At 36.5% G+C, this 14,877-nt stretch overlaps 1 protein-coding gene across 4 annotated transcripts in view; it reads left to right on the top strand.

Annotated features, from left to right (window-relative positions):
* Positions 1–14,877, top strand: part of CNTLN (centlein) — a 315,313-nt gene that overhangs the window by 84,883 nt on the left and 215,553 nt on the right. For all 4 annotated transcript variants that reach the window (XR_009251688.1, XM_058695263.1, XM_058695264.1 and 1 more), the window contains exon 4: positions 14,706–14,840. Coding sequence is in view for 3 of the 4 variants with exons in the window: in XM_058695263.1 (XP_058551246.1) it covers positions 14,706–14,840 (135 nt within the window). In the remaining variant the exon portion in view is untranslated. The remainder of the gene's footprint in view (positions 1–14,705; positions 14,841–14,877) is intronic.

Here is a 14,877-nt window from a genome sequence, read left to right as displayed (position 1 = left end):
TGTGTGTTTACATTATGTTTTTTATAGGTTTTGAATACTAACCCTCTATCAGATATGTTATTTGCAAATATCTTCTTCCATTCAGTAGATTCCTTTGGTTTTGTTGATGGTTTCCTTTGCTGTGCAAAGCTTTTTATTTTGATGCAGTCCCAATAGTTTATTTTTGGTTTTGTTTCCCTTGCCTATAAAGACATATCTAGAAAAATGTTGCTATGGCTGACGTCAGAGAAATTGCTGCCTATGTTGTCATCTAGGATTTTTATGGTTTCAGGTCTCACATTTAGATCCTTAATCCGTTCTGAGGTTATTTTTGTGTATGTTGTAAGAAAGTGGTCCAGTTTCATTCTTTTGCATGTAGCTGTGCAGTTTTTCCAACACCATTTGTTGAAGAGACCATCTTTTTCCATTGTATATTCTTGCAATTGACCATGTAACTGTGGATTTATTTCTGGTCTTTCTTTTCTGTTACTTTGATCTATGTGTTTATTTAGTGCTGGTACCATACTGTTTTGATTACTACAGCTTTGTAATATAACTTGAAGTCTGGAGTTGTGATACCTCCAGTTTTGTTTTTCTTTTTCAAGATTACTGTGGCTCTTCAAGTCTTTTGTGGTTACATACAAATTTTAGGATTGTTTGTTCTAGTTCTGTTAAAATGCTCTTGGTATTTTGATAGAGATTGCATTTAATCTATAGATTAATTTGGGTAGTATAGATATTTTAACAATAAATGTTCTCTCGTCCATGAGTATGGAGTGTCTTTCCATTTCACTGTGTTGTCTTTCATCAGTGTTTTATAGTTTTTGGAGTACCAGTCATTCACCTCTTTGGTTAAGTGTATTCCTAGGTATCTTATTTTGGGTGCAATTGTAAATGGGATTGTTTTCTTAATTTCTCTTTCTGCTTCTTCGTTATTAGTATATAGAAATGCAAAAGATTTTGTATATTGATTTTGTATCCTGCAACCTTACTGAATTCATTTATCAGTTCTAGTAATTTTTTAGTGGAGTCATTCAGACTTTTATTAGTTTCATGTCATCTGCAAATAATGAAAGTTTTACTCCTTCCTTACCAAGTTGGATGGCGTTTACTTCTTTTTTTGTTGTCTGATTAGTGGCTAGGACTTCCATTACTATGTTGAATTAAGTGGTGAGAGTAGACATCCTTGTCTTGTTCCTGATCTTCGAGGAAAAGGTCTTAGTTTTTCACCACTGAATATGATGTTTAGCTGTGGATTTTCATATGTAGCCTTTAATATGTTGAGGTATGTTCACTCTAAACCTACTTGTTGAGGGTGTTTATTCTGAATGGATGTTGTACTTTGTCAAATGCTTTTTCTGCATCTTTTGAAATGACCATATGGTTTTGATTCTTTCTCTTGTCAATATGATGTTTACTGACTTGTGAATATTGAGCCACCCTTGTATCCCTGGAATAAATCCCACTTGATCATGGTAAATTATTGTTTAAATGTATTGTTGGATTCATTTGCTAATATTTTGTTGCAGATTTTTGCATCTGTGTTCATCAGAGATATTGGCCTGTAGTTCTTTTTGTAGTGTCTGTATGGTTTTAGTATGATGGTAATGCTGTCCTCCTAGAATGAATTTGGAAGACTTCATCCCTCTTCTATTTTTGGACTAGTTTGAGAAGAATAGATACTAATTCTTCTTTAAATGTTTGGTAGAATTCACTTGTGAAGCTCTCTGGTTCTGGACTTTCGTTTGTTGTGAGTTTTCTGATTCAATTTCCTTGCAGCTAATTGGTCTATTTTCTATTTCTTCCTGAGTCAGTTTTAGGAAGTTATATGTTTCTAAGAATGTATTTATTCTAGAATGTATTTCCAATTTCTTGGCATATAATTTTTCATGGCGTTCTCTTAAAATCCTTTGTATTGCTGTGGTGTTGGTTGTTATTCCTCCTCTTTCATTTATGATTTTATTAGTCCTCTCTCTTAAAAATTTTTTTTTGATGAGTCTGGCTAAAGGTTTATCAATTTTATTGATCTTTTCAAAGAAACAACTTCGGGTTTCATTGATCTATTTTATTATTATTGCTATTTTTAGTTTTTATTTTCTGTATTTCTGCTCTAATCTTTATTATTTCTTCCCTTCTACTAGTTTTGGGGTTTGTTCTTCTTTTTCTTGCTTCTATAGGTTTAAGGTTAGGTTGTAATTGAAATTTTTCTTGCTTCTTGATGGAAGCCTATATTCTTATGAACTTCCCTCTTACAACTGCTTTTGCTACATCCCAAAGATTTTGGATGGTTGTGTTTTCATTTTCATTTATCATCATGTAGTTTTTGATTTCCTCTTTGAATTCTTGGTTGACCCATTCACTGTTTAGTAGCATGTTATGTAACTTTCATGTACTTATGTTGTTTCCAGTTTTTTTCTTTTTTTTTAATGTTTATTTATTTTAGAGAGAGAGAGACACAATGTGATTGGGGTAGGGGCAGAGAAAGAGGGAGACATAGAATCTGAGGCAGGCTCCAGGCTTCGAGCTGTCAGCACAGAGCAAGACGCAGGGCTCGAACTCACAAACCTTGACATCATGACCTGAACCAAAGTTGAATGGTTAACCAACTGATCCATGAAGACACCCCTTTCCAGATTTTTTTCTTAAGGTTCTTTTCTTGTTTCATAGCATTGTCGTCAGAAAAGATGCATGGTATGACTTCGATTCTTTGAATTTGTTGAGACTTGATTTGTGGCCTAATATGTGATCTGTTCTGGAGAACGTCCCATGTGCATTTGAAAATGGTGTGTATTATGTTGTTTTAGGCTGGAATGTTTTGAATGTACGTTAGATCCATCTGGTTGATTTTCTGTTTGGATGATCTATCCATCGATGTAAGTGGGGTGCTAAAGTCCCCTATTATTATTGTATTACTATTGATTATTTCCTTTATGTTTGTTGTTATTAGCAGCTTTATGTGTTTGGCTGATTCCATGTTGTGTGCATAAATATTTACAAATGTTATATATTCTTGTTGGGTTGTGTCCTTTATGATTATATAGTGTTCTTGTTTGTCTCTTACTACATTCTTTGTTTTAAAGTCTATTTTGTTCAAGTATTGCTACCCAACTTTCTTTTCAATTCCATTTACATGATACATGTTTTTCCATGTCTTTACTTTCAATCTACATGTGTCTTCAGTTCTGAAATGAGTCTCCTATCGGCAGCCTATGGGTGGGTCTTGCTTTTTTATCCAGTCTGTCATCCTATGTCTTTTGATTAGAGTGTTTAGTTAATTTACATTCAAAGTAATTGTTGATAGGTATGTACTTATTGCTATTTTGTTACTTGCTTTATGGTTGTTTTGTAGTTCTTTTCTATTCTTCTCTTGCTCTTTTCTCTCACAATTTGCTGGCTTTCTTTGGTAATATACTTGGATTCCTTTCTCTGCATTTTTTTCATATCTGTTATGGTGTTTGATTTGTGGTTACCCTTAGGTTATATACCTAATACCATTAGATATATAACATTTTGTGCATATAGCAGTTTATATTATATTGATTGTCACTTATGTTTGAACTCATTTGTTTCTTCTCTCTCCTGCCAAATTTTAGGTACATTGTGTCATACTTCACATCCTTTTATTTTGTGAATCCCTTGACTGAGTTTTACAGATGTACTCATTTTTATTGCTTTTGTGCATCCTACTTTTCTTACTCCTAGCTATGGTCTTTCCTTACCATTCAGTGAGTCCCCTTTAACATTTCTTACAGGCTGGTTTCGTGGTGATGAATTCTTTTAACATTTTTTGTCTGGGAAGCTCTTGGTCTCTCCTTCTATTCTGAATGATAGATTTCTAGATAGAATATTTATGGCTGCAGGTTTTTTTCTTTCAGCACTTTGAATATATCATGCCACTCCCTTCTGACCTGAAAAGTTTCTGCTAAAATGAGCTGATAGCCTTATGGGGTTTCCCTTGTATTAACTGTTTTCACTTGCTGCTTTTAAAATTCTCTATATAATTACTTTTTGCCATTTTTATTATTACATGTCATTGTGTGGACCTCGTTGAGTTGATTTTGTTGGGGGCTCTCTGTGCCTCATGGGTCTGGATCTCTGTTTCCTTCCCCAGATTTGGGCAGCTTTGAGCTGTTATTTCTTCAAATAAAAATTCTGTCCCCTTTTTTCTCTCTTCTTCTAGGATCCCTATAATAGGAGTGTTATTACTCTTGATGGAGTTGCTGAGTTTCCTCAGCATTGTATTATTATTTTTTGCTCTCTCTGCTGTTCAGCTTCATTACTATCCATTACTCTTTCCTCCAGATTTCTGATTTGTTCATCTTCTTCCTCTAGTCTCCTGTTTATACCATCTAGTGTATTTTTAATTTTAGTTATTGAATTCTTCTTCTCTGTTTGGTTCTTTTTTATGTTGTTTGTCTCTTTCTTAAGGGTCTCACTGAGGTCCTCCACTCCCACTCTTTTTTCAAGTCCATTGAGTATCTTTATGATCATTACTTTAAATTCTCTATCAGGCATATCACTCATCTCCATTTCATTTAGGTTTCTTGCTGTGATTTTGTCCTATTATTTTATCTGGGACATATTCCTCTGTCTCCTCATTTTGTCTATCTCTCTGTGTCTGTTTGTATGTATTAAGAAAGTCAGCTACATTTCTTGCTCTTGAATAGTGGCCTTATAAAGAAGTCTCGTAGAGCCCTGCAGTGCATTGTCCCCTGGTCACAAGAACCTGGCTCTTCAAAGGAGTCTGTCTCTTAGGTGTGGTGCTTGTGTCCTATTGTTGTGGCTGAGCCTCTTTTGCCTTTCAGTCCAGTTGTCTGCCGTGGTCTCTTTGCCTGTTGTTGGCAGGATTTGGTCCCTGTGTTGTTGTTGAGCCAGTCTTGGGGCCACCTTGGGCTTGAGTTGAGTCAGACTAGGCATTTACCAGAGATGTAGTAGCACTGAACTCAGATTGCTTTCCCTATATTGTTCCCTGAGAAGCTTTCACTGCTGAGGACCTGCAGTCAAACCAGATTATCTTCTCCCAATCCACTGCTGGGGCTCCAGCTCCTGGTGTGTGTGGTTCTTCCCCTCTCCTTGGAACAGTAGTAACTTTGGAGTGGTACTGGCTCCTATTCAGTCTACTGACACATTGCTAGGCTTGTGGTACTGCTTTTGATAGGCTCCTGCTAAGGATGTATTGGAAGGGACAGGTCTGCAGGAGAACAAGGGGGCAGGGAGCACAGTGTTAGCAAGGTTTGTACAGGTCTGCTGTGCAAGGGGACCTGGAGCTGCTTTAGAAAATGGCTGTAGGATTAGAGGGGTTGAGTCCATAGGAGAATATGGGGGCAGGGCACACAGAGTGCCAGCAAGGTCCAAACCTGTCCATTGGAGGAGGGGACCCACAGCTGCCCAGAATGCCTGCCAAGGTTGGAGGGTGTAGATCCATAGGATCATGGTTGGGGGGTGAGTAGGGAGGGAGATGTGTGCTGTTAGCAATCTAGGTGGAAAGTTTTGGGGCAACACTGATTCCAGCAGGTTTCTGTATCTCTAGGCTGGTGGAGAGAGAAATGGCACCAGCTAACTCCTTTGTTTCTGGAGAAGTCTCCCAAAGATCTCTGCCCCTCCAGCACAGCCTCTGAGATTAGTAAAGAAATCTTTTCCCAAATACCCCAGACATTTTTCAAATGCTGCTTCTGGGCTGTATCTCTGCGGGCCTCTTTGTTGTGCTGTCTCTAAGGTGGGGAATCAGTTTCCTCTTGCCCTCTTGGCTCTCCTAGAGCCAAGCCTGATGGTTTTTAAAGTTCCAGGTGTTACGCCCCACTGATTGTAAGAACTCATGAAATTATGCCCCTCTGTTTTTTGAAGCCAAATGTTATAGGGATTGTCTTCCCCGTGTAGGTTCCCTGCACCTGGTATGAGGTTCTGTTTGTTTGGTCTCTCTAATACTGCAGAGTCTGTCCCTCCCACTTACAGCCCTCTTGGTCCTTTTAGCTCCCAACCACATCTCTGCCCTTCCTACCTTCTTAAATGTAACCTCTTCTCTGAATTTAGCTGTGGAAAGTCTGTTCTGCCAATCTTCAGGTTATTTTCTGGGTTATTTACATTGATATGGATGTTATCTAATTGTATTTGTGGGACAAGGTGAGCATAGGATTCTCCTATATTACCATATTCCCTGGAAGTGAGTTTTGACTCAATCTATATACATCTTTACCTTTTTTTTAAGTTTATTTATTTATCTTTGAGCAAGATGGGGGGAGAAAGAGTCCATGCACCCATGCACGGGAGAGAGACAGAGAGAGAGAGAGAGAGAGAGAGAGAGAGAGAGAATCCCAAGCAGGCTCTGTGCTGTCAGTATGGAGCTTGACATGGGGCTCAATATTGCAAACCGTGAGATTATGACCCAAGCCAAAATCAAGAGTCAGACACTTAATCAACTGAGCCACCCAGGTACCCACATCTGTAGTTTTTTCAAGGTAGGTTTATCCCATCTGCATTTCTTGATATAACATACTTATTTGGTCTTTGTTCTATGACTAAACTTATGCTTTCTATTTTTAATGTTTTCTTAGCTTTTTACATTTGCTGTATTTTTCATTTGTGTATGTTTGTGGGTATGTGTGTGCATGCATTTTTGTGTTGATAGTTTGGGAGGTTTAGAGTCTATATCAGTTCTTTTCATGACTAAGTTTATTACTTTATATTTAATGATATACTTCTTAATTCTAACATATTCTGAAAAATCTATATAATACACCTCAACTGCACACTATAAGATAAGAAAATTTGTATATTTTTATTTATTCACGTGGTTTTTTTCCCTGAATTTTAAAGTGAACTTGCAGAGAGTAAAAGACCTGTATGTTGAAAACTATAGAAAGCATATGAAGGAAATTGAAGAAGATACAAAGAAATGGAAAAACATTCCATGCTCATGGATTGGAAGAATAAATGTTATTAAAATGTCAATACTACCCAAAGCTATCTACACATTCAATGCAATCCCAATCAAAATTGCACCAGCATTCCTCTCAAAGCTAGAACAAGCAATCCTAAAATTTGTATGGAACCACAAAAGACCCAGAATAGCCAAAGTAATTTTGAAGAAGAAGACCAAAGCGGGAGGTATCACAATCCCAGACTTTAGCCTCTACTACAAAGCTGTAATCATCAAGACAGAATGATTACAGACACAAAAACAGACACATAGACCAATGGCATAGAATAGAGACCTCAGAATTGGACCCACAAAAGTATGGCCAGCTAGTCTTTGACAAAGCAGGAAAGAATATCTAATGGAAAAAAGATAGTCTCTTTAACAAATAGTGCTGGGAGAACTGGACAGCAACATACAGAAGAATGAAACTAGACCACTTTCTTACACCATTCACAAAAATAAACTCAAAATGGATGAAGGACCTGAATGTGAGACAGGAAACCATCAAAACCCTAGAGGAGAAAGCAGGAAAAAACCTCTCTGACCTCAGCTGAGCAATTTCTTACTTAACACATCCCCAAAGGCAAGAGAATTAAAAAGCAAAAATGAACTATTGGGACCTCATCAAGATAAAAAGGTTCGACACTGCAAAGGAAACAATCAGCAAAACTAAAAGGCAACTGACGGAATGGGAAAAGATATTTGCAAATGACATATCGGACAAAGGGCTAGTATCCAAAATCTATAAAGAACTCACCAAACTCCGCACCTGAAAAACAAATAATCCAGTGAAGAAATGGGCAGAAGACATGAATAGACACTTCTCTAAAGAAGACATCCAGATGGCCAGCAGACACATGAAAAGATGTTCAATGTCACTCCTCATCAGGGAAATACAAATCAAAACCACACTGAGATACCACCTTGTGCCAGGAAAAGTGGCTAAAATGAACAAATCAGGAGACTATAGATGCTGGCGAGGATGTGGAGAAACGGGAACCCTCTTGCACTGTTGGTGGGAATGCAAACTGGTGCAGCCACACTGGAAAACAGTGTGGAGGTTCCTCAAACAATTAAAAAATAGATCTACCGTATGACCCAGCCATAGCACTGCTAGGAATTTACCCAAGGAATACAGGAGTGCTGATGCATAGGGGCACTTGTACCCCAATGTTTATAGCAGCACTTTCAAGAATAGCCAAAGTATGGAAAGAGCCTAAATGTCCATCAACTGACGAATGGATAAAGAAGATGTGATTTATATATACAATGGAATACTGCTTGGCAATGAGAAAGAATGAAATCTGGCCATTTGTAGCAACGTGGATGGAACTGGAGGGTATTACGCTAAGTGAAATCAGTCAGGCAGAGAAAGACAGATACCATATGTTTTCACTCATATGTGGATCCTGAGAAACTTAACAGAAGACCAGGGGGAGGGGAAGGGGGAAAAAGTTGCAGAGAGGGAGGGAGGCAAACCATAAGACTCTTAAATACTGAGAACAAACTGACAGTTGATGTGGGGGGGGGGTGCGGAGAGAAGGGAAAGTGGGTGATGGGCATTGAGGAGGGCACCTGTTGGGATGAGCACTGGGTGTTATATGGAAACCAATTTGACATAAATTATATTTAATATAAAAAACAAAAAATAAATAAAAGCATCAGGCTAAAAAAAATAAAATGTTCTCACTTTAAAAGCAAAAAAAAAAAAAAGGAGTCTGGACATAGCTAGATTGTCTGTTCAGTATCTCATGGTTGTACTCAGGGTTTCCTTTTGGCTTGCTCTTATCTGGAGGCTTGATTTGGGAAAAATCTGCTTCTAAGCTCATTCAGGTTGCTGACAGTATCCATGTCTTTGTAATTTTAAGACTGAAGTCCTAAATGGGGCCAAACTCTGTATTAGTCAGGGTTCTTCAGAGAAGCAGAAGTGATAGAGGTATATGCATATGTGTATGTATCTACCTATATCTGTCTTTCTAGAAAGAGAGATTGATTTGAAGGCATTGGCTCATGCAGTTTGGGGCTGGCAAGTCTGATTTATGCAAGACTGGCTGGCAGGGTGGAGGCCCAGGAAGAGTTGATTTTGCAACTCAATCAGAAAGCATTCTGGAGGCAGAATTCCTTCTTCCTCAGAAGACTATAGCCCTTTGTTTTATCATCTTCAGTTGACTGGATGAAGCCCAGGCACATTATGGAGAGGTTATCTGCTTAACTCAAAGTCACTGATTTAAATATTAATCATACCTGAGAAATATGTTCACAGCAACATCTAGACTTGTGTTTTATCAAAAACTTGATACCATGGGGAGCCTGGGTGGCTCAGTTGATTGGGCTTTTGACTTCAGCTCGGGTCAGGATCTCACAGTTCATGGGTTCGAACCCTGTGTTGGGCTCTGTGCTGACAGCCAAGAGCCTGGAGCCTGCTTCCAATTCTGTGTCTCCCCCTCTAACCGTCCCCTGCTTGCACTCTGTCTCTCTCTCTCTCTCTTTCTCAAAAATGAAAATAAACATTAAAAAGAAATTTAAAAAAAACTAGATACCATGGGTACTATGGCATATGCAAGTTGACACTTAAAATTAACTAAATGGGTAAAAAGTAGTGAGGTGGATAGGCCTTTACTGTGAGGTTTTCTGTTTATCTGGCTAGGGCTTAGGCTGTGTTTACCGTTTGCTGTAGTTGTATGTTTCAGAGGCTAAACTTTGTTTTGTTGTCCTTTTTTTGGGTTTTTCTACAAGCTTCTTAAGTACTGTCTGAGATGCACAGTTTTTTTTCCGTTGTGTTCCCTTGTTATACAGAAGCCCTATTGGTATGGTGGTCCAGTGTCAGGGGGAGATGAAGTATTCTATACTCTGATTAGGTTTCAATCTTTTAGTGAGCTTGTGTCCCTACAATGTGACCTTCACAAGTGCTTCTGTTTCTCCCCCTCCCTTGGATTAATAGGAAGGCTAGAGGGTGTTGGAGTTAGGTATTTCCCTTTAGCCAGGTTGATTTGGCTCTGGTGAAAGTCACCTAAAATTGGGCTTTTTTGGGCTTTTTAACTGTTAAAACTTGTCTACTTTGATCCTCCAGCAATCTGTTAATTACAGATTAGATATTTCTACCCTGGTAGTGGTTTCCATGGATTTTACTGCTCCTGGGCTCCTGCTCTGGTATATTGCCATTCTCTTTATATATCTATCTGTTTCTCTAGTTTTTGGAACAGCAGTTTGCTCGATGTCCCCAATTCTCTGGTAGATCCAAAAAGAGTTTTTGAGTTTTAATTAGTTCAACTTTTTCCATGTTGTGTAATCAGGAGAGATGACTTCCAAGTGCCTAACATGCTTGAGTGGAACTTGGAAGTTTCTCCATTGTGTTTTTATTAAGTAGCTCTTAATTTTTAAGACTTACAGCCTGTGGAATAGGGTTAACACTTAAGAATGACGATTCCGGGGGTACTTGGGTGGCTCAGTCAGATAAGAGTCTGACTCTTGATTTTGGCTTAGGTCATGATCTCACAGTTATGAGTTCAAGCCCTGCATCAGGCTCTGTGCTGACAGCATGGAACCTGTTTGGAATTCTCTTTCCCCCTCTGCTCCTTGCAGAGCACATGTGCATTCTCTCTCTCTCTCTCTCTCTCAAAATAAATAAATAAACTTAAAAAAATAACAATTCCTATAGCTTATTTAAGTCTTACTTAGGTATCCAGTCAAATTTCTAGGAAGTTGTGTGCATGCCGCACACACACACACATACTCACACACACAATTTTTTAGCTGGTTGCAGAAAAAACTTTCATAAGAGTGCAGTCTAATATTATAACTTATATTCTATTGATGATAGTGTAAAACATTGCCTGTAACTTTTTTGATAAGATACTGCCTTAGCTTTGTCACAAATAGATAGAAAATAAATCATGTAATAAATTCCCCTTCTAGTATTACATTAGATAACTCTGCTAACAGCCTAGTATATTGTATTTGATTAGATGATGATTGTTCTTTAACATTATATCCCTGCCCGCACCCCTTTTTTTTTTTCTTTTACCTTATAGGAAGCTCAGAAATAAGTTTTGGTTCTCAGTTACAGTTAGATCTCTTACCTTTTCCTTTTTCTCACTTTCCCGTTGTTTTAGTTGTTATGGCTTCATAACTTGTGTTTTTTATTAAAACTTTCATGCCTGCTTGAAAGTGGGTCATATAAATAATACATTAACTATGCTGAAGTATTGCTCGATAGAATTTTAGGTCTTATGCTGCTGCCCCTCCTTTCCCCTTTTTTCTGCGTCATACTCTTTATCATCCTCATCTTACTCCATAGACTTCTCTTGACCATGATGTGAATTATTCATTTCACGTCTTATCCATAATAAATTATTTGTTCCAGACATATTTTCTCTTGTCACCCTTTATGGTTTATGGTTCCTCAGCGTTCTATTTGCTAGTTTAATATTAACTCAAGCCATACCATTCAAAATGTACTCTATCCAGAGAAGTTTGTTGAAAAGTTTCATTAAGCTAAATTTTAAAATGAACTGTAGCTGTATATACCTGTGATTTCATTATTTAAAGTAGATCTCGAAGAGCATATTTTATTAGGAAAATATTTTGCGTTATACAAAATTTCATAGTTCTAGAAAGGTTTGATTTATCAGTTGTCTTTCATTGGGAGTGCATCTTTGTCTTAATTATTACTTTCATGATTATTTAACATAATATCAGATTTATCAGACTATAAGAATATTGATAGTTTGGGTTAACTAGTTTCTCACTGCATTATACTTCTTTATTTAAAAATTAAGTCTATATTTGTCCTTGTTGATTGTTAAATTCACTCAAATGCCAGAATTCAAATTATTAAATAATTGTTATGAAAGGGCTTGCTGGTGGTGTTTAAGTTGTCAGTTCCTGTTAAGGTTAGCTGACGTGAATGGACAAACCCTTCTAAAACTTAAATCATTTGCTTCAGTGTTCTTTCCTTCCTAAAGTCTAAATAATTTCCAGAATAGATGAAGATGCTCAAGTTTTGTCAGTTCTCTTTTCAAAGGAGAGGTCTCTAGATAGCCTGTAAACAGTCTTAGTGTTCACATGATTGAATTTTTCATTCTATGTCAATGTAATTCATAAACATTTACTAATCCGTTTTGGAAAACATTATGAGTACATAGATAGTGTGTAATGTGTCAAATTAATAATATGGGCAAGACAGAAATCTAGAAAAGGCAGAAATTACTGTAACATTTGGGGAAGCCTTCATGGAGAGAGGTGGAAATTGAATCTTGAAGGAGGTAACATTTAGATGAGAATAGAAAAATGGGCTATGAGTTGTGGATGGACCACATTTATGCATCTATTTTTAAGCTGTTTGATTGATGTCAGGCACACCTTGATATGCCCTAACAATTCAAATGGGAAACAAAAATTAAAACTATGTTGAGGAGCCGTGTATACCTACTGGATTTGTAAAAAATACCATGCCTGAGAGTCAAGTGTTGGTGTAGATGTGGAACTGAGAGAACACTTGAAGTGCTTGTAGCCTATGACTTAGCAGTTTTACCCCCAAATATATTCTTAAGCAATGTTTTTCAAACTTTTATTAATATGACCCCTACACTGAAAAAAATACATTTTCCCTAATGACCCCAGTGCACCCACAATGAAATAAAAATTTCATATAATAATAGTTCTTACTATGTGTAATAAAGGTAAAATATAATAAAGTATGTATCAAATATGAATTTCATAATATTTAAATAAAACAAATAAAAAACAAAAAAATTTAAGAGCAATTTAATGTGTCTGCTTCTTTCATAATTCTATTCCTTTGGCATAGTTTTTTTGCTAAGAATTTATGCTTACGTTTTTGATATTTTCTATTGTATTCTATTCCAGTTTTTAAAAATGCTGATTGTGATGACTAAATTGATTTAATGACCCATTACTCGATTGCAATCTGTAGTTTGAAAAATACTGCTTGGGAGAAATTCTTGCTCATCTGTATCAGGAGACATGTTTAAGAGTGTTTATAGCAGCATTGTTTGTATACCCCTTTTCCCAAAATGGGAAGCAGCTGAAATATACACTGACAAGAGATAGATAAATATATTATAGTATATTTATATAATAGAATAATACTATACACCAAGGTAATTGAATTGCAGCTACACCTATCAATATGGATGAATTTGGGAACATATGTTGAGCAAAAAATAGCAAATCACAGAATATGTGTAGTATGATTTAATTTGTATAAAGTTCAAAAGTAAGGTAAACTGTATAATATATCAAAAAGGGATATATATGTCTCCAAACTATAAAGAAAGGTCAGACAAGGATAAAACCAAAATTGTAAGACAGTGCTTTGCCCTGAAGGCTATAGAAATGTCAGAGGATCAGGGGACCTACAGAGGACTTCAAAGGCAATGGTAGAGTTGTGTGTCTTAATTGAGTGGTTGTGGATACAAGGCTGCTCTTTTTACTCTGCTCTTAATACCTTTATATATATTTATCACAGATTATTTTTGTATGTATCCAGTATTTAAAATATTTTTAATTTGAAGTAAAATCAACAGTTAACATTACAGCTTAAAAAATTGGAATATAGTACATACCCTCACTTTATTCCTAAGACTTACCCCATTTTTCATCCTATCCCTGAACCTCATCCTAAGTTTCAGTTCATCCTCATGTCATTTGGAGCATATTTAATAAGGAGCAAATATGGGAGTACAAAATAAATTGTTATTTAAGGATCAGATGAGCATCAGTGATAGATAAGAGATGGAATGAGGGTCAGGGGTTTCTGGTGAGCATACCAGTTAATAACAGAACAGCATGTTGTATCTTGATGTGTCTTCTTGGTTGATAGGCAGACGGGGCTTTGGGAAAAGGTACTGTTAAGAATGACCTGGAGGTTTTCAAAAAGTGTATAAGCATGTTAATGGATGCTTAATAAATGTTAGTTGAAAAAAATGAACAAAAGTTGGCTTGACGAAGGTTGAAGAAGTATAGAAAGAGATAGTATAAGGATATGGATTTCAGTTTTACCATGTTAGTTTAAGGTTCCAGCAGATAATCCAAGTGGAGGTATTATATAAAAAGTTGCAAATGTGGCATTAGTGATTGGGAGAGAGTCAAAGCTGCATTGTAGATTATTCTCTCAGACAGAGATGAGACAAAAAGCCAAGAGTAGGTAAATTTTCTGAGAGGAAAACTGTAGAAGTAAGAGGGAGATTAAGAATTGAGTCATGGACACATCCTGTGATTACGTGTTATTTAGGTATCTCTGGCAGGTAAAAAGGACATTCAGTTAAAAATTATGGCAGTTTGAATATTCTGAATTATTTTCCTACACAGCAAGATATCTTTGGTACGAAAACAGACTTGCCATTTTTCAGTCTTGAAAATTATTTATGCCTTCACAAATCTGTAATTGTTTCTTTAAAAAATGTTTTCTTCGAAATCATACTCAAATAAGAGGGTAATTCTTATCTTAGTTACATACACATTTTCTTTGATTGGAATGTTTCATAAAATTTTGTTTTCCTTCTGTTTTGCATCTAAATCCCAAAAGTTTACTTTCTGACTGTGGCTTAACATTTGGTATCCAGTTTGTATGTGTCCTTCATCTTAAACTAATAAACAGATACCATACTTGCACTGTTTACCTGAATATTGATGGGCATGTCACCAGAAATAAGAATTGTGAAAGTAGACATTATTATGAAAGCTAGTTAATCCTAATATTATCAGTCAAAATCTAAAACTTTGTAAATAAAATAATTTTTTCTTAGAAGTACCAACTCACCAATAATTGTGATTTTTTTTTCCATAGAGAGAAACAGGACTAAAAAAGGAAATAAATGACCTTGTAAAACGGAAGATTGCAGTTGATGAAGAAAACGTTTTCTTAAGGAAAGAATTCAGCGACTTGCAGAAGAAATTTAAAGATAAAAGTCAGGAAGCTAAGGTGTGTTGGCTTCTACATAGTTTTACAGTACTCTTAC

Source organism: Neofelis nebulosa, chromosome 12, assembly GCF_028018385.1.
Source record: "Neofelis nebulosa isolate mNeoNeb1 chromosome 12, mNeoNeb1.pri, whole genome shotgun sequence".
Taxonomy (NCBI): domain Eukaryota; kingdom Metazoa; phylum Chordata; class Mammalia; order Carnivora; family Felidae; genus Neofelis; species Neofelis nebulosa.
This window is presented reverse-complemented; position numbering and strand designations above follow the sequence as displayed.